Genomic DNA, 20,991 nt, shown 5'->3' on the forward strand with positions numbered 1-20,991 from the left:
CTGGACCCAGGCGTCTCTCCGCAATCTGTTCAAGGCGGCCTCGGCTGAGCAGCTGGTGTCTCGCAGGACGACTCCGAGATGGAGCCAGGCAGCTGGCCGGGTGAGCGCTGCAGTGTGGAGCAGGGAACAGGGCAAGTGCCAAGCCCGGCAGCCTGGCATGTGCCTCTTGCCAGCTGGGGCCGGCGCCACCTGGTGCTAAAGCAGAGCGGGCTCTCCTCCCCCCAGGAGTTCTCTTCTGCCCAGCTGCCCCGGGGTCTGTCTGCAGGGCAGCCTGGCTGCACGTCACCCAGCTCCCCCGACCAGCCACACTCCAGCCCTACAGTGCGCGCCCGGGCGCATATCGGCCCCACGTGCCGGGGAGCCAGGGCAAAGCACGTGCAGAGCCACCCCTCTCCCCCACCCCCTTTGCACCCAGCCTGTGTTTAGCTCGTCCTCCGCTACCCCACAATTCCCTGCACCAGGGCGTTCCGCCCCTCCTGCACGGTGTTGGAGGCAGCGCTGTCCAGTGGGTGGAGCGCTGGACTGGGACCCAGGGGCTCTAATCGCAGCTCTGCCAGTGACCCACTGGGTGACCTGGGCAAGTCCCATCCCCACTCTCTTCCCTCCCACCCTCGGTCTGTTTACACTGTCTCTGAGTCCGGGCAGCACCCAGCACACCTGGGCCCTGCTCTCAACTGGCACCACCCTAGTACAAACATGATCTCTCTAGCCCTGCCCGTAGTTACGCCCCTGCTCATCCCCAGCTCCAGCCACCCGCATCAGCTGTATCCTGGTGCTCACGCTAAGGAAGGTCAGGGACAATGACACCCACAGCTGGGATGCTGCAGAGAAACAGGACCAATCCCTCAAACGGAATGGGCCACACACAGGACCCCACCTTGGTAGCAGGGTGGAGAAAGGGGGCGCTTGGGTGCTCGAGGTTTGCATTGGCGTCACGTTCCTTTAGAAGCCGAGCCCCGAGGATCAGAACGTGGGACCGCCCCACTCACGCGTCACCTACGGGGCTGGTGGCAGGCCCATAGCGGAGAGGGGGGTCTCTTGTAGCCAATTCACCAATAAAGCCCCTGCACCACTGTGCAAAACTACCCAGGAAAATTTCCCGGAGCAGGGAGGAAAGGCAGGTCCATCAGGCGCACTACAGGGGCTAGAAAAGAGCAGGAATCCCGAGGGCGGCTGGAAACAGACGGGAGAGAGTCCGGGTTATTCATCAAAAAGGTTTATTAGGAATCTCCCTAGAGCCTTTGGCAGAGAAGACTTGATACAGTCTCCGGGCTAAGGTACAAACACAGATTACAAGTGCAAGGGGACACCACAGAGCCACCGGGAGATCAGGATCCCGCTGCCCTGCGCGCCCCCAAAGCCAGCTCGGGCGCTAGCGGAGAATGCTGAGCAAGGCCCCCCCACTGCACAGAATGGGGGTGATGGGTTCCCCCCAGGGCTGGCAAATTGGATCAAGGGCAAAGGGGCTCTCCCCAGCTACGCTGCCCCCGGGGCAGAGGCCACAGGGCCAGCTGCCCGACGGCTCACGGGAGAAGCAGCTCGGGTGTTTAGTCCCCTCCGTCGCTCCCCAACTCCCTGCCTCTCGCCCACCTCAGTCTGTACAAAACCCCAAGCCCAGGCTCTCCCAGGAGACCGACCGGCTGGTTCAGGCTGAATCCACATAAACCGCGGCTCCCCTTGGACGCGCTGCTCGGAATCAGCTCCCAGAAGGACCCCAGAGCGCAGATCCCAGCCGGGGCTGGAGCCTGCTGCTCCGTCTCACGCTCCCAGAGAGCCGCCAGCCGGCCGGTTGGATGGCTGCCTCTCGCCGCCCGAAAGCTCCAAGCTGGCCAGTAGGGGGCGCCGGCGGTCAGGTGCCGCCAAACCCACCCACTCAGCTCCCATCTCAAAGCCTCCTCGCTCCCCCGTCTCCGTGAAGGAATCAACCCGCGTTAAGGGCCTTTTGCGTACGTGTTGCAGAAGACAGGGCCACAGCTTGCAACGGGGGGGGGGCGCGGGGGATTGTGAGGGGGGCGGTCAGGCAGGATACAGGGCTGGGGGGATGGGACACAAGAACCTGGGCTCATCTGTTGCTGCCACCCCAGGGGATGGGGATTGGAGCAGCGACAGGGCCCGGGGGATCGGCGTTAAAACAATCCAGAAGGGAGCCAAGCGGGGGCGGAATCCCTCAAGCATCTCCTCGGTGCTCACGTTCTTGGAGAGCGAAGGCCAGGACAGCGACGGCCAGCGGCCGCCCAGCTCGGGGCTGGAAACAGCTGGGGGGAGCGCGGGGGAGAAGGGGGCTCAGTGATACACGAACGCGCCAGGGAGACAGTTCTGGGTCTTTCTGTCCTTCTAGGGCGCCGCACTCGGCTCGCTGGGGACCTGCCCCAGGCCCGTGCTGGCCAGGAAGACGCTGGCCAAGTAGCTGGCATTGAAGCAGTCGGCTCTGTCCTCCTCCTCCTCCTGGGAGCAGCACTGATCCTGGTCCTTCCAGGAGTCCTTCTGGGTGGTGCACAGGGCGGCGATGGAACGGGCTTTCTGGGGAGAGCAGCGAGCAGAGGCGGTTAGAGCCGAGGCCTGGGACACGCAGCAAGTCAGTCACCCAAGGGCACTAGGGGTCAGGACGCCTGGGTTCTACCTCCAGCGGCACCAGTGTCTCTCTGCACGACCTTGAACAAGCCATTTCCCATCTCTGTGCCTCAGTTTCCTGCCTCTGTACTATGGGGATAAACTCCCTCCACCTCCCCGGTTATGGGCATGTCCTGAGCTCTGAAACACCATCTCCCTGCACCCTCACCCCAGGGGAGTCCTCACAGCACATTTCACCCCTTCCCTCCTCCCCGTTCCAAAATAACACAAGCAGTGGCTCATCTTTGCACACAAAAGCCCGCAGCGATTCAGTGCGCGGGGCAGCTCACCTCCAACCTCCCCCTTTCCCCAGCCAGCCAGCGCCCATTTTCAACCCCCTGCGCCAGAGGAAACCAAAGCTCCGATCCCGAGCGCCGTGCAGAACCGGGGAGGCCTGGGTTTCACAGCCAGGTGTTATGATCGGGGGAGACGGTGGCTGCGCTGCTCGGCCAGGCTGGGGCTCCTGCCAAGCCCATGCGAGTCCAAGGGTAAGTGGTGCCAGCCTGCTGTGACCTTAACACTTTGATCTAGGGGGCAGGGGGCACTGGCAAGAGGTACAGGCCGCCAGGTTACATGAGGTCGCCCAGATACCCAGGTCTGCCTGCGGCGATTCATGCACCGCCCCTGGGTTGCCAGATCTCTAACGGGGGGGAAGGTAAGGTGCTTTCTAAGCCAACCTGAATCAAACCAATGCTGGTCCGGACCCGGCTGCCCTCACTCTAGCATGGTTTGGTTTAGCAGAAATGACAGAGGTGTGAATTTGTCCAGCAGCCCTGCAGGTAACGAGCCACTGAGACAGGAGGGTTCCCCCCCAGAGCACAAACCAGGCAAAGCCTCAGGGTCCGTCTACACCTAGACCGCTCCAGTGGCAGATCTAGACACCAAGAGGTGGTCGGCCCGGCACCGTCTGCACCAGGTTGAGGCCGGCACCGCTCCGGCTCTCGTTGGGGTGGGTTTTTCACACCCCACGGCCGAAGTGAGCTCCTGGGGGACAGCAGCCCTCAGCTGGTCTAAGCTGTCCTTGACCTCGGCGGTGCGGACTTGTGTGTAGACACGGCTCCCGTTACTAACACTGCTTCTAGCCGAGGTCCTTGCCTGGCTCCCAGTATCTGAGCACCTCTTGGTATTTACCCCGCCGGGCCCGCTGGGAGGCAGGGCCTCACCACTACCCGCACTGAGCCCCAGAGAGACAGAGAGTGAAGTGACATCCCAAGGTCACGCGGGGAGTCTGGCAAGGCAGGAATTGAACCCAGGTCTTGGGCATCACAGAGGAGCCGCCCTGACCATTGCACCATCCTTCCTCTCTCCGCCCAGGGCAGCAATGCCACGGCTCCCCAGCCTTTTAATCACCACGTTGCGTGCCTACAGCAGGGTCTATTTGATAACCACAGCCCTCCCCCTTCCCTTGCACTCACCTCTTTCTCTGCACACTGAGTCCTCTCCTCACCCTGAAGGCTGCAGCAAGGCTCCGTGATGCTCTGGATCAAGTCTGGGATTGGTTTCCTGGTAACAAGAAGAGAGTAGTTTGTACCCATGGCTGGAGCTTAGGGCTTGGGCTAACCAGCAGCCTGTTTGGCGAGTACTGGAATATACCCAGCATCATGCTCTAGAGGGCGCTGCGCTGCCAGAGGTGACCCCCTATTGGTGGAGACATGAAACTGTTCTTTTGCAGTCACGGAGAATCCGCATTTAAATACTACCTCACTGAATTATGTCCTGCCTCCCTAAATCCTCCAGGTGGAGTCAATCGGATGCTGCATTCTTATGCACTTCCCGTTGTAAACCGCAGCATCACGCTGCTGTGCGCTGTTAAACAGCTGCAGCATTCCTCCCCAGAGGCGGCTGCATTTCGGCGGCAGGTGTGTGAACCCTGTAAAGCGCCTGGGGAGATTTCAGTGGCGCTCCACCAGCTTCAAGTTGAGCCCATCTGAAGATCTGGCCCGGAAAGTTTAAGTGATTTGCCCAAGGTTGCAGACGGACGCCTGTGGCAGAGACCAGAATAGATTCTCCATCACACGGCACCTGGGCTTGTCATTTACACCCCTGCCAAGCGAATGCAAAGTGCATGTAACATGCCACCGAACCAGATCAGCGCTTTACACTGGTGTAAATGCAACAGAGAGCCAGGTCCCGGGTCTCTCGGCTCCCTGGCCTGGGCCTCGCTCGCCAGGTCACTGCTGTTCCATAGAAGCCACCTGGGCTTGGACAGCAAGTGGGATCTTCCTGGCCTGTTTCCTCATCAGGACGTTCAGTGGAGAGAGCAAAATAGGTGGAGTCAATGGGGCTGCGCTGACCTACATCAGCCAGGGGTCTGGCCTGGTCCTTGGACACAGGGCAAAGACCCTGCCCCAGCGACACGGGGCCAGGACAGACCCTGGGCTCTGTCCCTGCGGACGTCACTCCCGGCAAAGCCCCACTGCCAGCAATTCCCACGGTGAGGCTCGCCCTGGGGCATGGTGGTGGGGAGCGGAGGGGTGAGAGGTGTGGATGGGATTCTACTCTGGCTAAATAATTCGTGCCTGGCCTGCTCGCCTGGAGCGAAGCTGGATCGAAAACGAGCCGCCTGTCATCAGAGCAAACCCCGGCTGGAAAAACCCCATATGGGGGGATTTGCATCTTTCCTCATGGCCAGAAGGCGGCGCTGCAGCCTCGCTAATCCAACTGCTAACCCAGAAATGAAGCCTCTGTTTTGCCACCACCTGGGGCAGGCTGGATTAATTCCTTCCCAGGCCCCTGCTTTATCTTTCTATAGGCCACTGCCCTGCGCTGCTCGGGCATTACAGGTGGCAACAGTCACAGCGAGCCTACCTGACGGGTCTAGTGGGCAGAGCGGGGGTGGGGCTGGGAGTCAGGACTCCTGGGTTCTAGTCCCAGTGCTAGGAGGGAGTGGGGTCTAGTGGGTAGAGCGGGGGTGGGGCTAGGAGTCAGGACTCCTGGGTTCTAGTCCCAGTGCTAGGAGGGAGTGGGGTCTAGTGGGCAGAGCGGGGGTGGGGCTGGGAGTCAGGACTCCTGGGTTCTAGTCCCAGTGCTAGGAGGGAGTGGGGTCTAGTGGGCAGAGCGGGGGTGGGGCTGGGAGTCAGGACTCCTGGGTTCTAGTCCCAGTGCTAGGAGGGAGTGGGGTCTAGTGGGTAGAGCAGGGGTGGGGCTGGGAGTCAGGACTCCTGGGTTCTAGTCCCAGTGCTAGGAGGGAGTAGGGTCTAGTGGGCAGAGCGGGGGTGGGGCTAGGAGTCAGGACTCCTGGGTTCTAGTCCCAGTGCAAGGAGGGAGTGGGGTCTAGTGGGTAGAGCGGGGGTGGGGCTAGGAGTCAGGACTCCTGGGTTCTAGTTCCAGTGCTAGGAGGGAGTGGTGTCTAGTGGGTAGAGCGGGGGTGGGGCTAGGAGTCAGGACTCCTGGGTTCTAGTCCCAGTGCTAGGAAGGAGTGGGGTCTAGTGGGCAGAGCGGGGGTGGGGCTGGGAGTCAGGACTCCTGGGTTCTAGTCCCAGTGCTAGGAGGGAGTGGGGTCTAGTGGGCAGAGCGGGGGTGGGGCTGGGAGTCAGGACTCCTGGGTTCTAGTCCCAGTGCTAGGAGGGAGTGGGGTCTAGTGGGTAGAGCAGGGGTGGGGCTAGGAGTCAGGACTCCTGGGTTCTAGTCCCAGTGCTAGGAGGGAGTGGGGTCTAGTGGGCAGAGCGGGGGTGGGGCTGGGAGTCAGGACTCCTGGGTTCTAGTCCCAGTGCTAGGAGGGAGTGGGGTCTAGTGGGCAGAGCGGGGGTGGGGCTGGGAGTCAGGACTCCTGGGTTCTGCTCCCGGCTCTGGGAAGGGAGGATGGGGATTAGGAGCTCAGGACAACTCCTGGCTTCTCTGCTCTGCTGCTGGCTCCGTTTGTGAGCCTGGGCAAGTCTCTTGTGTTTCGACGTCCCCATTCTCCAGCGGGGGAAGCTAATGCCCCAGGAGGCCTGGTGAATGTCTGCGGGTCCCTGGCCGAGCGGGTCACACTCACTGTTTGGTGAAGAGCTTGATTTCCCCGCACAGCACGTCCAGGAGCGCCGGGGTCACCACCCCCAGGGTGACAGCCTGGATCTCCTTGTCGTAGGCCGGGTTTGGGGCCTGGCTGGAGAAACAGCTGAACCTGGCCGTGTCTTCAGCCTCCTTGCAGCACTGGTGGGGCTTGGTCTTCACCGACAGCTCCTGCTTGCAGAACTGAGCCAGGGCCTTCTCCCACTAGAGAGAGCAAGAGAAGCCATGTACAGAGGGAACAGGCCACAGTTCTGCCAGTGCCAGAGGCTGGACGGGCGGCTGAGGCTGCAGCGTGGGACGCAGGACGCCTGGGTCCTATTCCCAGCTCTGCCGCTGCCCTCATGGGTCAGCCTGGGCTCGGATAATAACCCTGCCTTTGTCTAGCCGCCGGCTGAACGCTTTGGGGCGGGGAGCGTCTCCGTGGCTGAGCGGCACCATTGAGCCCTGAGCTCAAGTCGGGGCCTTCCAGGTGTGACCGAAAGCCCCCGAATATTCCTGGTTCCTGGAATGCCCCCGGGATCCCATTAGTTTAGCACCTGATCTGTACCCAGCGCAGAGCCAGCCGGGGAGCCAGCCTGGCCCCCCGATCATTCCTGCTCCTGCCTGAACAGAAATGGGCCAGGCAGAGCCCCCTCCGGGCTTTATATGAAAATGCGGCCTGGGGGGGAGGGGAGAGAACACAACGTAACAAACCCCATCGCCCCCCCCGGCCCCGGGACTGAACACAGACCAACAGCGCCAGGGAGGCCGGGCCGGGAGAAACTCCTCCCCCCCTCGCCGATGGCCCCTTGGGATTGGCACCCACTGCCCCCCTCCCTCGGGCTTGTCCCCCCCAGCCCCGTGCCGAGCCCCCCCTCACCGCGGCGTGAGCGCAGCCGACGTCCTCGTTCTTGCAGCACTTCTTGAAGTCGTTCTCCAGGCGGGTGATGGCGCGGGCCTGGCGCTGGAGCCAGCCGTAGCCCGTGGCGGGGATGGAGCTGGGCAGGTAGACGGGCCGGAACTTGCGCAGCCTGCAGATGTTCTTGATGTTGCTGGCGGTGGGCTCGCCGGGCGGGAAGGAGATCTCGGGCAGCCTGGGCCACAGCCTGGCGCTGGGGGGCGCGAGGCTGGCGACGGTAGGGTCGTAGCTGGGGTTCGGGGCCTCGCTGGCGAAGCAGAGCTCCCGGTCGGTGCCCTCCCGCTTGCAGCAGTGGTGGTGCTTGGTCTTCACCGAGAACTCGTTGTCACAGAACTTCTCCAGGGCTTCCTTCCACTGCCGGAGGGAGGGCGGGAGGGAGGCAGTCAGTGGGACGTCCCAGTGGGGGCCCAGAGCGCCCCAGAGCCCCCCTCACCCTTGGCAAGACCTCCCACCCAGAGCCCTCCACCCACCCCAGAACCCATCCCGGCTCGGGGCAAGGAGCACTTTGCCCTCCAGGTGGCCGGCTTCCCCTCCGTCGCGCCCGAGCTGGGAGCAGCCGCAGCTCAGCGGTGGGCGGCTGCTGGGATGCGTTTGCCGGGTCTCTGTCCGGCTCCCAGCCAACACAATCGGCCCCTGGCTGGCAGCCGCAGCCCATAGGGCAAGGGCTGAATGGCCCCTGGAGACGGCGCTCCCCTGGCATAGCGAGAGGGGTCCCCCTCCAGGGAATCCCGCAGTGCCCGTGCTGTGCCCACCTTGGGGACCCAGGCCGGGCTCTCCAGGCCCTATCACCAGCCGTGCGAATGGCTCCAGGTCTCTCAGTGGGGCTGTTTCCTGCGCTATCCCGAAGCCTCTCTCCCACCCTAGTGATCCCTCACAGCATCCTTCCTTGAGAGAGGGGCAGCGCGGCCTCATGATTAGGGCAACAGGCCGGGACTTCGGAGAGCTGGGTTTACTTGCTGGCTCTGCCACAGACTCTGGCCACGTCACGCCCACCCCCATGCCTCAGTTTCCCCTCCCGCCCTTTGTCTCGTTGGCCTGAGGGGCAGGGACCATCTCTCCCAGGGCAGGTGTAGGGACGTACAGTGCCCCCCCGCCTCCTCCCCCAGAGCTCAGCCGGCTGCTGCTGTAACACAGCGGCTCCACGGGGCAGCTGGAGCCCAGGGACTCACCGCGCTCTCCGCGCAGCCCAGGCGCTCGGCCTGCGGGCAGCACCGCTCCAGGCCGGCCTCCAGGAGGTTGATGGCATCGCCTTGGCGCCTGAGGTGGGAGAACCCCGTCTGGGGCAGGCTCGTGGGCTCGTACGACACCTTCTTCCTCCCCTCCAGGCAGATGTTGTCGATGTTGCTGGCGCTGGGGCGGGCCGGCGGGAAGTTGTCCAGCTTGTGACCCCAGGGCTGGGCCCGGCAGGAGGGGCCATCGCCACAGATGGTGACGCGGGAGCCTCCGACTCTGGTCTGCAGCACGGCCGCCCCGGCCAGAGGGGTCCCACGGACCAGGATGGGCCCTACGGCGGAGGGAAAGCGAGTTCACAAGCCTGCAATCAAGGCCAGGGCCAGGCCCCGCCCGGCCTCCCGGGGGTCCCGTCAGCCCGTCCCATTCCCGGCTCACACCGGGAGGGAGCAAAGGCGAGGAAGCTAAACTAGGATGGGAGACCACCCTCCAGGGGGCGCTCGTCCCCCCGCCCCCCAGTTCCATCCTGACCCCCTGGGGCCACATCCTTCAGCCTCCCTAAATCCCTGGCCGACAGCTGCTGAGCTCCACCCCAGAGGGGGCTGCACATCAGCGGGAGTGGCCGGGAGCTCGGCCGCGCTCTGCGGTGGGAGGTTGGTATGGCTCTGGGCCGGCCGCACTGGGATGCTGCTCCCGGCTCTGGCCCCAAAGAAGCGTGCCAGGCCGGTGCTAGGCGGAGCCAGGACTGGACCCAGACTGGACCCACTGCCCCTAATGAAGCAGGGGAGCGAGTGAGCCAGGCCACGGAGCAGGGTAACACGGCCAGATCCCAGCCCCTTTGGACAGAGCCAGGGCCCCAGGTTATCCGCGGGGAGGGGGCACCATTTGGCACGCCCTGGATGCTGCTCCCCCCACCCCACCCCCAGTGCTTGCCCCTTCCGCCCGGGATTCCCCAGCCGGGGCCGGTGTCACCCAGTGGAACCCGCCCGGCAGGGCAGGAGAAGTTGGCAAGGCCAGCGCCCTCCTCCCGACTCACTTTGCTCCAAGTCCAGGGGCAGCTCCGGGATCACTTCGCTCTGGAGCAGGTCCTCGGCTGTTGCGTCGGGCAGCTCCTCTTGGCCATCTGGGAGAGGAACAAAGGACACGGTGAGCGGCTGGACCCAGCGCCGCCATGCCAGGAGATCAGGGGTCTGGCTCAGAAATCACAAGATCTAACAGGGGAGGGGGGATCCCTTTCTTGGCGGCCTGGGGCCTCGGGGGTCCTGTTCTGTGGCTTTTCTCTGTGCCCCCAAGAGCTAGAAGCTGAGTAAGAGTCGTCCCTTGCGGTTATACAGCCTTGTCCCCAGAGCCCTGCCCAGTGGCCCCGCAATGCAGGGCAGGGCAGGGCTATTACCTCATTGTACAGCTGGGGAAACTGAGGCACAGAGGCTAAGGTCACACAAGGGTCTGTAGCCGAGTAAGGACCTGACCCAGGGTTTCCCACGTTCTAGCTAGTGCCCTAAGCCATACAGAAACGCTCGCCAAAGTCCCCTGACTCCAGGAGCTTGGGCTTTGAGAAGATCTCCAGCTCTCGAGAGATGCCAGCCCTGAGACACTGAGGTCCCCTCATCAGCATTTCACACTGAGGCCAGGAAGGGCCAGCCAAGCTGATTGTCCCTTTTGGCTGTAAAGGTTAGCCGCTGGGGGGGCGTGTTTTCCTGCTTTTCTCCCAACCGCCAGGGTTAGAAACTTTCTTATTTAAAAAAATTTAAAAAATAAAACAGAGACTGTCCCATAATCCCAGGACTCCGGGAACTGGGGCTTTATGGGAAACACCAATGATTGTGACATTTGAGATCAAACTGCCAGAACTGGCAGCTAGGGCGAGCAGATGTCCCCATATTAGGGGCTTTATCTCATATACACGACTATACCCCCCCCACACACTACCCAGAAACAAAAAGTGTCCCGATTTTTCACACTTGGTATCTGGTCACCCTACTGGCCCCACTGGCAGGACCCGGGGGACCTCAGAGTGAGTGATGGTGCTACGCCAGCCCTCCCCCCACCCCAGTTCTTGGCCCATCCCCACTTAAATGCTGTTAATCCCCTTTCCTGGAAAAGCGGCTGGTAATCAGCATAGTCAGACAGAGGATGAGGAGATAAACCCAGCGATGGGAAACCTTAACCAGGTCTGCATTAGTCACAGGTTAATCCACACACCACCCACTCACCCTGAGCAGCAGGCACAGGCTGGATAGCAGGGGGCTGCGGGTCGGGATTGGGGCACAGCGGCAGAGGGGTGTGTGGGAAGCGCAGGGTTTGGATAGCAGGGGGCTGTGGGTCGGGATTGAAGAGCAGCGGCAGAGGGGTGTGTGGGGAGCCCAGGGTTTGGATAGCAGGGGGCTGTGGGTCAGGATTGAAGAGCAGCGGCAGAGGGGTGTGTGGGGAGCCCAGGGTTTGGATAGCAGGGGGCTGCAGATCGGGATTGGGGCACAGCGGCATCTGCAGCCTCCAGCTGCCTGGGTTGTGCCACTGGGCCACTCGTGCATTAGGTCGGCACCAGGGCAAAGCGTGGCGAGAACGGCTGCTCGCAGGGACAGCTCAGCTTTACTCAGGCTCACGCAGCTGCAGCAGGAGGATGGGGAAGGAGAAGGAGAAGCCAAGGGCAGGACTGCGCAGAGCGTACGGTCAGAAGGGACCGGACCGGCACCCCGCCTGACTTCCCGTGTTCCATAGTGCAGCACGTTTCACCCTGCAACCTCTCGACTGCGCCAGCCACTCCAGCTCAACTAAACATTCAGTCCCCAGGAGAGTAACTGGCCGTGCACAGGAGAGCCCAAGGTCACGCCAATGCCCCAGGCCTCTGCCAGGGCAGAGCATTGATTAGCTGAGAGATGCTGCTTCCAGTGGAAGGGAGCCCTTGGCTGGCCAGGAGCAGATGCCAGCAGCTCCAGAGGAAGGTGCAAGAAACCCTGCAGGAGGCAGCGATGGGACGCTCTGCCCTCAGGGGAAGTCCCCTGCTGACCCCCGGGAGCTAGAGCTTAGCTGAAGTACCAGGACTCAGATCCCCTTAGCAATAGGGCGGCTCCGCCACAGAGGTACAGAACCCAGAGCCCTGGTTTCCTGCATCTCATGCCGTCATTCACGCCCATGCAAAGTGCTACCTGGCAGTGTTTCACGCCCACTTTGCACTAGTGCTCATGAGTTTTTTGAGGCGTGAGTCATGAGTTTTAAATGCTTGGGGTTGGCAGTGGTGAAAACTCCTGGCAGCGTCACAGCCTCCCTTGTGAGGCTGGCACCATTATCCCCATTAGAGACAGGGGAAACTGAGGCACAGATGGGTGAAAGGAGCAACTAACGAGTGACCTGGCAGGTTTCATACCCAGGGTGCCAGGGTTAGGCCTGGGAGATGAGTGAAGTGAGCAGCTCCAGCCCAGGTAATACACAAAAGAAAAAAGGAAAAGAAAAGAAAAAACACAGCACCAGATAAGGATGTAGAATGTGAGAGAAGGGACCAGCGTGGAGAGTAACTGAACGCGGGGGGAGTGGATTCTCTCTTCACACAGTTTTTTGAGGGAAAATTGGCTATTTGAGCAAACAGCGTTTTTCACAGCACGTATTTGCCTCCTGCCGGCAATGTGACTTTTGCATTCAAACCCCCCAGACCAGCAAAGTCAGCAGAAAATTCCATTTGGAAACGCTGTTGCAGGACCTCATGGGATTTGTGGCCTGGGCACTGAATGCCCCCTGCCTCCTCCACGGGACAGGTCCCCAGCTGGACTACACCTTCCGTTCAGTGGCCAGGGGACTCCCAGGATGCATCCTGGGTGGCTCAGCATGGCAGCACTGTGGTGCATCCTGGGAGATGTAGTCCAGCTGGGAGTAGGAGACCGAGGCACCAAAACTACAACTCCCATGAGGTACTGGGGCAGCATTTTCAAATCAAAATTTTTGCAGCTTTGCACCAAAAAGTCGAGATTTTCTATGGGGGGAAAAAGCCCATTTTCCAGCCAGCTCTAAAAGTCGCATCCTGACGGGCCTGGTCCACGAAAGCCAGTGGCAAAACTCCCATCGACTGCAAAAGGAGCAGGCCCTAAAGCCTGAGAGAATCCCTCCTGTGCAGCAGTTTTCAGCTCCCTACTAACCTCTGACAGAGGGAACTGGATTGGATGGACCTGGGCTCTGATCCTGGGAGGCAAACCCCTTTGTTCCTCTCCAGAGGCCTCTCTTACTCAACCGCTCACATCTTTTCACTCAATTGATAACAGAGCAGATCTATAGCTAGTGAGGAGCCAAAAGGGTAAATGGCCTAACAACCTAGAGAGCTGGGTTCAGATTCCCGGCCCCGCCACGCCCCTGCTGCATGGGTGCATCGAACTGTAGAAACGTGGGGCTGGAAGGGACCTTGCGAAGGCATCAAAGTCCAGCCCCCTGCGCTGAGGCAGAGCCGCGATTCTAGGCAAGTCGTGTGCTGGCTCTGTTCTGCCTCTCACCCGTTGTCTACTTGGATTGTCAATGTATCACGCTGGGTCTGTGCAGCGCCCCAAAGGCCCTAATCTCAGCTGGGCCTATAGAGACTATAGGTGCAATAACGGATCCAAGCATGCCCGTCTCTGCAAACAGACTGGTCCAACCTGCTTTGCCTTACTGCACCCGCCCTGCCCCGGGGGATCGCCAGATGCTCTGCACTTAGACAGCAATTAGCCTCTTCCAATCCCTGAGCAAATATTGCCTAACCCTCCTTCCCCCTGTGCTGGGAACAGTGAGTATCCTTCCCGGTACACAGGGGGAAAGGGAGCCAAGCCCAGTGTCAATCAGGGGATGAGAACCCAGGCGTTCCCGGCTCCGTGTTAACATTTGCACCGAACCGCCCACTGCTGCAAACCGGGGGCGCTGGCTTCCCACCCCTCTCCCCTTTGTCTCAAAGGCACACGAGGCCTAGATCTTCCCTCTCCCAAGCAGTTTATGGCGAGGATCGGCCGCGTCCTGAGAAAATGGGGTTCACAGAAGACAGGTACAGAAAGAGAAGGCTGGCACCTCACTCAAGCTGGCCGGGGCTTTGGATGGATTCCTCCATGGCCATGCCCCCTCCCTAAGCGTGGCGTATCCTGCCTGCCCCCTGACTCCTGAGTCATCCCACTGAGCTCAGGGGTGCCAGGAACCTGGTGAGACTCCGCGCATGAGCAAAGTTAAGCATGGGCATAAGGGTTTGTGCAATGACCTCCGTGTCGGCCGTGTCGAGGAGTCTCTGCAAAGCTGCGTGTTTTTAAATCCAAGGTGGTGCAGAGATCAGAAAGCAACGATAGTGCATCAATACAGCAAATAGATACATTGATCCAGATCCAGACTTGCCTTTCTGCAAGATGCTTTAGTTAAATGCAAGTTACTGGGATCAATACAGGGGTAACTGGATGAAATTCTCTGGCGGGGGTTATCCAGGTCAGACTAGATGATCACACTGGTCCCTTCTGGCCTTGGAATCTAGGAGTTTTCAGAACTTGGGTCCAATCCCGCAGGCTACACTGACACAAAACGCTCGAAGCCCCAGAGCACAGGACCAGAGCCTGAGATAACAGATGCAAGAAAATCAGCAAGGCCGGCGGTTTTCAACCTTTTATCATTTGCGGACCCTTAAGAAGTTTCAAATTTAGAAGGGGCCCCCTTTGAAAAAGTTCGACATGGTCTGCGGATTGCCAGGAGTCCACCGAGCACAGACTGAAAACCACTGAACTAGGCGAAAGACCCTGCCAGGATTTTTCCAAAAGCAAAAATGCCAAAAGGCCTGTTGTGTTAGAAACCATTATTGAATACAAAGCTTCGGGGTGTGTCATCGTTAGGGCCCCAAAGCCAAACCACAATTAACGAGATGGAATCTCCTATTGACACAAGCAGATATGGCAACCGCCAACGGCGGATCAACATTTTAGAGACCGTCTGAATCAGAGATTCCGAACAGAGCCGAGCTGTGCTGCGTGGAGGGGAGAGATTGACATGGGGGAGTCGGGGACATTCACAGCAGTTAGTGATGGGAAAAGCCTTGTGAGGAGAGCACTGGGTGGGGACTCAGGAGACCTGGATTCTTGACTCTGCCACCAACTGTCCATGTGGCCTTGAGCGAGTCATGTGATCGCTGTATGCCTCAGTTTCTCCTTAATAGGGAGGAAGTGTGGCATAGCGGATAGCGCATTGGGCTAGGATTCAAGAGACCTACAATCTATCCTGGCCCTGCTACTGGCCTACTGGGTGACCCTGGGCAAGCCATTTCACCTCCCCGTGCCTCAGTTTCTCCCATGTAAGATTGGGTGATGGCACTGACCTCCTTTGTAAAGCACTTTGAGATCTGCTGATGAGCAATGTCACGTAAGAGCTAAAGATTGATATTATCATCTGTAAAATGGGCAGAATAACCCTTGCTTTCTCCCATCCTTTGTCTAGTTAGACTGTGAACTCAACAGGGCAGGGATTGATTCTCTCTTATAGTCTCTGGGGCTCAGTCCTGTCCATTCCAAAATAACCCAAGCAATGGGGCTCCCACAACCGGAGACGTCACTGCTAGGAAAGGGCTCCTGCTACTCAGCCTGAAGTTTATCCTATTTCTATTTCTTACCCACACACATGCTGAGACACCCCATGGTCACCTTCTGGCCAAGGTCCCCATGCAGGTAACCCGGCCCTTTGGAAACGCTCACGATCACAGATGATGAAATTTTTCTTGTGGAGGGAGAGAATCAAACCCCACTTGCTGATTCCTAACTAATGATTCTGCTGAGCAGGTGAACAGATACCGCAATGATGGGCACCAGAGACGAACCTAGAGAGATGGGTACGTATAGTGTACGGCTGCCTGAAGTCTGCCTGGAAGCTCTGGACTTAGTTACTGGTTGGCTTGGGGCACAATGTGACTATAGTGACATGGGAACCACCCGTGGTGCACCCAGCCCTGGCTCATGTCCCTGGCAGGGGCCAGTAACAGCTACCACAATGCACAGGTCCAGCTGTGCCATGCTGCATACACCGAGCAGCGGGCTGCCTTCCTGACCCCAGCGGTGATTGTTTTATACCCTGAAGCATGAGATGGGTTTTCTTACATTCCCCATAGTTTAGCACTTTGGTGTTGGGATTGACCGGGCACTCAACCATGAGTAGCAATTACCTCTCTTCTAACTGTTACTGTAGCCAGAGTCAGGACTCCTGGGTTCTATTCCTGGGTCCGTCATTGACTCGCTGCGTGACCCTGGGAGAGTCACTTCCCTACTCTGTGCCTCAGTTTCCCCATCGGTAACATGGGGACAATGATCCTGATTGCTATTTATTTGTATTGCAGTAGCGCCTAAGCGCCCCAGTCACAGACCAGGGCCTCACTATTATGTCAGGCGCTGCACACAGAACCACCCGGGGACCATTCAGCGCACGTTTCATAAGGCCCTGTCTCTTCCTGGGTACACGTACAGCACCTAACACATTATCATGGGAGAGCTAGCCAGGTTCCTTTGCCTTTTTCATGCCCTGCAGGCCAGCAATGCGGGAGCCTCTGGCTGTTGCTGGGCCGCCCGCCTTGGTTTCCCTGCGCTCAGTTCGTTCAGCTGGGGGTTATTTGCACTTAGACTTTTGGGAGACTGCGACAACCCAGGAGCAATTTATTTATGACATTCCTGAGGCAGGAGCAGGAAGCGCGGGAAGGTTGTGGAGCTGCTGCCTGAGATATTTAGCAGGCGATAATGAGAGGGAGGGACCCAGGCCTTGGGCTGGGGCATTCAGGTCACAATTTCAATGACATGGGGGCCAGCCACGTAGGACTGAGGTGCCGCTAGCTCCCCCTGGCTTCAGTCAGGAGAGGGAGGGTGGGCTCTAGCTTGGACTTAGGAACCCAGCGGGCCATTCCCTGCTCTGCCACAGACTCCTTGTCTGACCCTGGGCGAGTCACTTAGTTGCTCTGTGCCTCAGTTTCCCCACCTGTTCAATGGGGATAATAGCCCAGTGCTACCCCACAGGGGCACGTGAGGATAAATCCATTAAAGACTGTGACATGCTCAGTGATGGGGCCAGATACGTATCTGAGAGAGAGACCAGCATGGCAAAAACGGGACTAGAGGCCAAAGGCACGGACTTGAATTTACAATAGCCCCTGAATGAGTTATGTGCCTAACTCCCCTGGAGTAGGGCACCAAAGCAGGGTACGTTCACAAATCTTATAGGCTCCCATCTGCATCTTTAGGCACCTAAATACCTTTGTCAATCTTCAAGCAAGCCAAGGCACCTAAATAAACAGCTGCGTTTGCACAGGAGCTCGGCCAGTCAGGGTCACAACCGGAGCAGGCAGGAATCTGGCTGGCACGACCCGCCCCTGCCTGGGCACAAAGCTTGTGACCCAGGGCTGACCAGCACAGCCCTTTTACCCCTCTAAACTTCCCCTGCCTGTGAGCATCGGGGGATCCTGGCTCTTTTTCCGAGCTGTGTGCCAAGGCCTCTGCAGATCTCGTCAAACGCCACCAAAGGACCAGCTGGAAAAACCACTAAAGTCTTATCTAACCTGAGCAAACATAACAGTGGCGGCCAGGAATCCTTCCGCTCCTTTCTCCGAGAAGGGAAGCTGGCAGCGCATCCCTCCCGATCCCAGCCGGGGGAGATGTACCCGCGCCAGCTCCAATCCAACTAGTCTGCTAAGAACAGAGTTCTGCCGCAGTGCCGGGGAGGAGTGGGGGCTACTGCCCCACGTGCCACCTCCCTCGGAGACGCCTGGCACCATGTTCTCTTTTTAGCGGGTCTCCTGCTCAACGCGCCTTAGCCTCTCCCAGTCCACCCGCTCTGGGACCTGGACCCCTCCCTCTGGAGCCAGCCGACCATGCTCCGTATTCAAAACCTGCCCAGGTCCGAATACGGATTCCTGGATTCCCAGGCCAGAAGGGGCCACTGGGATCACCAGAGAGCTGATAAAGATTTGCAAGATGATAGGAGCTGGTTAACAGCGAAGCAGGGCAGAATTTTCCTGGGCTTTTCAGGAGCAGCTCCTGGCTCTGGGTGTCTGACGGGAGGCAACGAAAAGAGGGGGGACCAGCCGTGCAGAGTGCGCCTCGGAAAACCCGACCTATTTGGGGGGGAGGTTATTTTGGGGCCCCCTAAATCTTGTCACTTTTGTTGCCACTTCTGCCTATGCCTACAGACTTGCTAAACGGGCATCCCAGGCTGAGAAGGCCTCGGCCGCCCCCTCCACCTATCCTGGTCTGGTGGGAGACAATGCTGTCTCTCTGGTGTTGCTAGGTGACATCTCCGTGGAAACGGGACCAGCATCACCAGGAAACCCATGCTCCTGCCTTGCATGGGGCTACCGGTCCCCCATGTGGGCCAGCAGGGGCACCTGCCCTGGAATAACAAGCACGAGATTCCTCTGCCTTGTCCTGCACGTGAATTTCTAGGAAGGCGACCGAGAGGCTGGTGACTAACCACAGATCAAGTGTCCCAGCAGGGCAAGCTTCCTGTCCTACACGTGCCTGGCCCCGTCTCCCTGGAGCAGGGGGAATGTTCATCCTCTAGGGCCCAGGCCAAGCTGGCATTTCCGCTGAGGTTCCCAACAAAGGAACTGGGACTGTCCCAGGAACTGGGCTGAGACCCACCAAATGGCAACAGACATTCAATCCCTACTGGGCTGGATTCAAACCGGTGACCTCCCCCCAAATCAGACCATTATCTCTAAAGACACGGAAGGAGCGGCCGGGACTGGCTGTTCCCTGGCTTTCTGCACTATTGTCCCTTTCCGGAAGAGTCTGTCCTAGAAAACCACAGGCGACGGGTCGGTAACTGGGAGTTTTCCGCCCAAGTCAGCAGCTTGGGAACGAAACAAGTGGACAGTAAATTGGAAGCATATGGCGTGGCTGGAGGAACTGGGGGGAGGGATCTCCCCCTAAAGCAGAGGCCGTTACCCTAGAGATGCCTCCTTTGCAATACGGTTATTATATCTGCCACCTTGAGCCCCGCTGTGCCCAGACACAGCTGCCCCAGATGGAGCTAGGCCGAGTGTAAACAAAACTGCACACGTGAACCAGGGCACTTACCTTGCGGAGCCGCTCTGGCCAGGCACAGCAAAGGGATGAGCAGTAACACAGGAGCCCTCATGGCGAAGATCGAGGTGGCTCAGGACACGTCCCTCAGCCCTGGTGATTTCTGTGCCTGAGGTTTCTCCGTGGAGCTGCTGTTCGTTTCCTCCCCTTCGGAGCCTTTAATATACTGTCAGGCTGACAGAGCTGAGTCATGGGCTTGACGTCAGCAGTCACGCCCTGCAGTGTACACAGCTTCCTAAATCACTAAGAAAATACCCCAAAACATAATGAGGTTTCCATCTGAGATAATCTTACAAGGCAACGTGCCAACAAGCGGCCAATCCTCCCATATGGAAAGAGCAGAAGCCTAAATGACTGACATGCTTCAGCTCCCATCTCTGCGTGTGTCATGCTTAGCTCATATGTGATCCCCATTATCAAACACGTGTTCCAGCACACTGGCATGCAAATTCCAGGGGCGATTGTAACTACTAGGGGGGCCGTACATAATGATACTTAGCTTGGAAGGATTTCATTTTTTTTTTTTAAATGGTAAATGTCTGTAAAGATGGACTTCGCCGCACACACACAAACCCACGTTTCCATGGATAATGATCGACAGGCAAAGTAAGAAACATGCAGTTTGTGAACTTACCAGTCAAAGCCCAGAGGTTTCGATTTTTGCATTAAGGTTCTTACCAATGGGCCAGCAGGTGAACGGTAAAGACAGACACGACGGGTGGATTTACGGATATTTACTGTAACCGTTTTGCCCGGGGATGTTGGCAAGCTCTGTTGACAGTTTATAAAGCTTTCACTTTTTGAAGCACAACACCTGCCGTCATTACAAAATAGCCTGACAACCCCCTCCCCCCATAAATTTCCTGCAACAGTGAAAATTTAAACTGATAAAAACCTATGAGAAAAGGGTTAAAAATGAATCTTGATAGTAGCCGTTGAAATTATAAAAAATGAACATTTGAATTCTGACAGGCCTCATGATCCTCATTCCTGACACAGCGTCACCTGTTCTGTGCATTACGATATCACCTGCCAGCCCCAGTGACGGCCCCAGGACCCCATGGTGCGAGGTGCAGGACACAGAACAAAATGACAGTGCCTGTGGCCTGCCCCAAAGAGTTTACAACCTTCAGCTGAGTCCTCTTCAGAGTTTATGACCAGAAGGGCCCATTAGATCATCTGGTCTGACTCCTGTGCAGCAGAAGCCAGAGAGTTCCCCCCCCTCAGGTCTTGTACTGAGCCCAGTCACTCATGTTTTATCCAAACACCCCTTCCACAAAGGCACCCAAGGGTGCATTGGAATCCATAGGAAGAGGCAGGGCCATAGGAAAGAGGAATTAAATGAGCCCCTTGGGTTTCTGCGTTTGTTCAGTGCCTGACACAGTAGTGGGTCCCGGGCCACGACCAAGGCTCTGACGGGGCTACCACAAGACAAATAAGGACTGTCATTCCCCATTATACAGGTGGGGAAACTGAGGCACACAGCAGGGTTGTGACTTTCCTATGGCCACACAGTCAGACAGTGGCAGAGCTGAGAACAGAGCTCAGGACTCCTGAGTCTCAGTCCAGTGCTCTAGCCACAAGACTTTGCCCATCACTAACTGCCCGGGACACGTGGTGGGTGGGGGCCTTTGCTCCACCCTCCTATTTGAGAGGGGCCCCCCCAAAACCAAGCAGAGTTGTGACCTCTGTCATGGAGGGGCAGCTGAGCCAAACCTAAGTGTGGCTGTGACTGACACACACACACACACACACACACACACACACACACGTGTGCCAGGTCACAACGGCCGGAGCAGGGAACCAGGCCCAGTTCCCCGGGACATGAGCTGCTGCTGCGGGGTGACTGTGGAGCAGGTTTGCCCTGCAACCCCCGCAGCCTCCCTTCATCTCTGCCGGCCTCCAGCTTCTCCAGTGTCCTAAGTGCCCAGCATCACAACAAACGGCACCAACTGGGTACTAAGGTGCCTAGTGGATTTCCAAGGTGCCCAACTCCCTTTGATAACCAACTGAGGGGCGTTGGTGAATTCTGTGCGGTGTCTAAATACTTGAGTCCTCCTTTTGCCGCGATGCGGTCTCGTCTCTCTCACAGATACTTATCTGCTCCCACTCTCCCTCCAGGTTTCCCCGTCTTGGTCTGCGGTTTGCATGATCACCTGCTAAACATCTCTGCGCCTTAGCTCAGGCAGCAGCTCCACAACCTGCCCACGCTTCCTGCTCCCACCTCAGGAATTTCATAAATAAATTGCTTCCGGCTGGTCGCAGGCTCCCGAAAGTCTAAAT

General features: G+C 58.5%; 1 protein-coding gene across 1 annotated transcript; it reads right to left on the bottom strand.

The window, feature by feature from the left end:
• Positions 1–1,200: 1,200 nt before the first annotated feature.
• On the bottom strand, positions 1,201–18,878 carry ECM1 (extracellular matrix protein 1). The gene is made up of 7 exons (XM_044991482.1): positions 18,703–18,878; positions 9,708–9,794; positions 8,671–9,005; positions 7,463–7,855; positions 6,587–6,807; positions 4,026–4,113; positions 1,201–2,520 (listed from the first exon to the last, which is right to left on the bottom strand). The coding sequence occupies exons 1-7, from the start codon at positions 18,761–18,763 to the stop codon at positions 2,335–2,337; spliced, it is 1,371 nt and encodes a 456-aa protein (XP_044847417.1). The 5' UTR covers positions 18,764–18,878; the 3' UTR covers positions 1,201–2,334.
• Positions 18,879–20,991: the final 2,113 nt, after the last annotated feature.

This window comes from Mauremys mutica, chromosome 17, assembly GCF_020497125.1.
Source record: "Mauremys mutica isolate MM-2020 ecotype Southern chromosome 17, ASM2049712v1, whole genome shotgun sequence".
NCBI classification, from domain to species: Eukaryota; Metazoa; Chordata; order Testudines; family Geoemydidae; genus Mauremys; species Mauremys mutica.

Coding starts and splice junctions, on each gene's coding strand:
- ECM1 (XM_044991482.1), bottom strand. CDS start 18,763: ATGAGGGCTCCTGTGTTACTGCTCATCCCTTTGCTGTGCCTGGCCAGA. Junction 9,795..18,702: donor GGCCAGAGCGGCTCCGCAAG/GTAAGTGCCCTG, acceptor TTCCTCTCCCAG/ATGGCCAAGAGGAGCTGCCC. Junction 4,114..6,586: donor ATCAAGCTCTTCACCAAACA/GTGAGTGTGACC, acceptor TCTTGTTACCAG/GAAACCAATCCCAGACTTGA.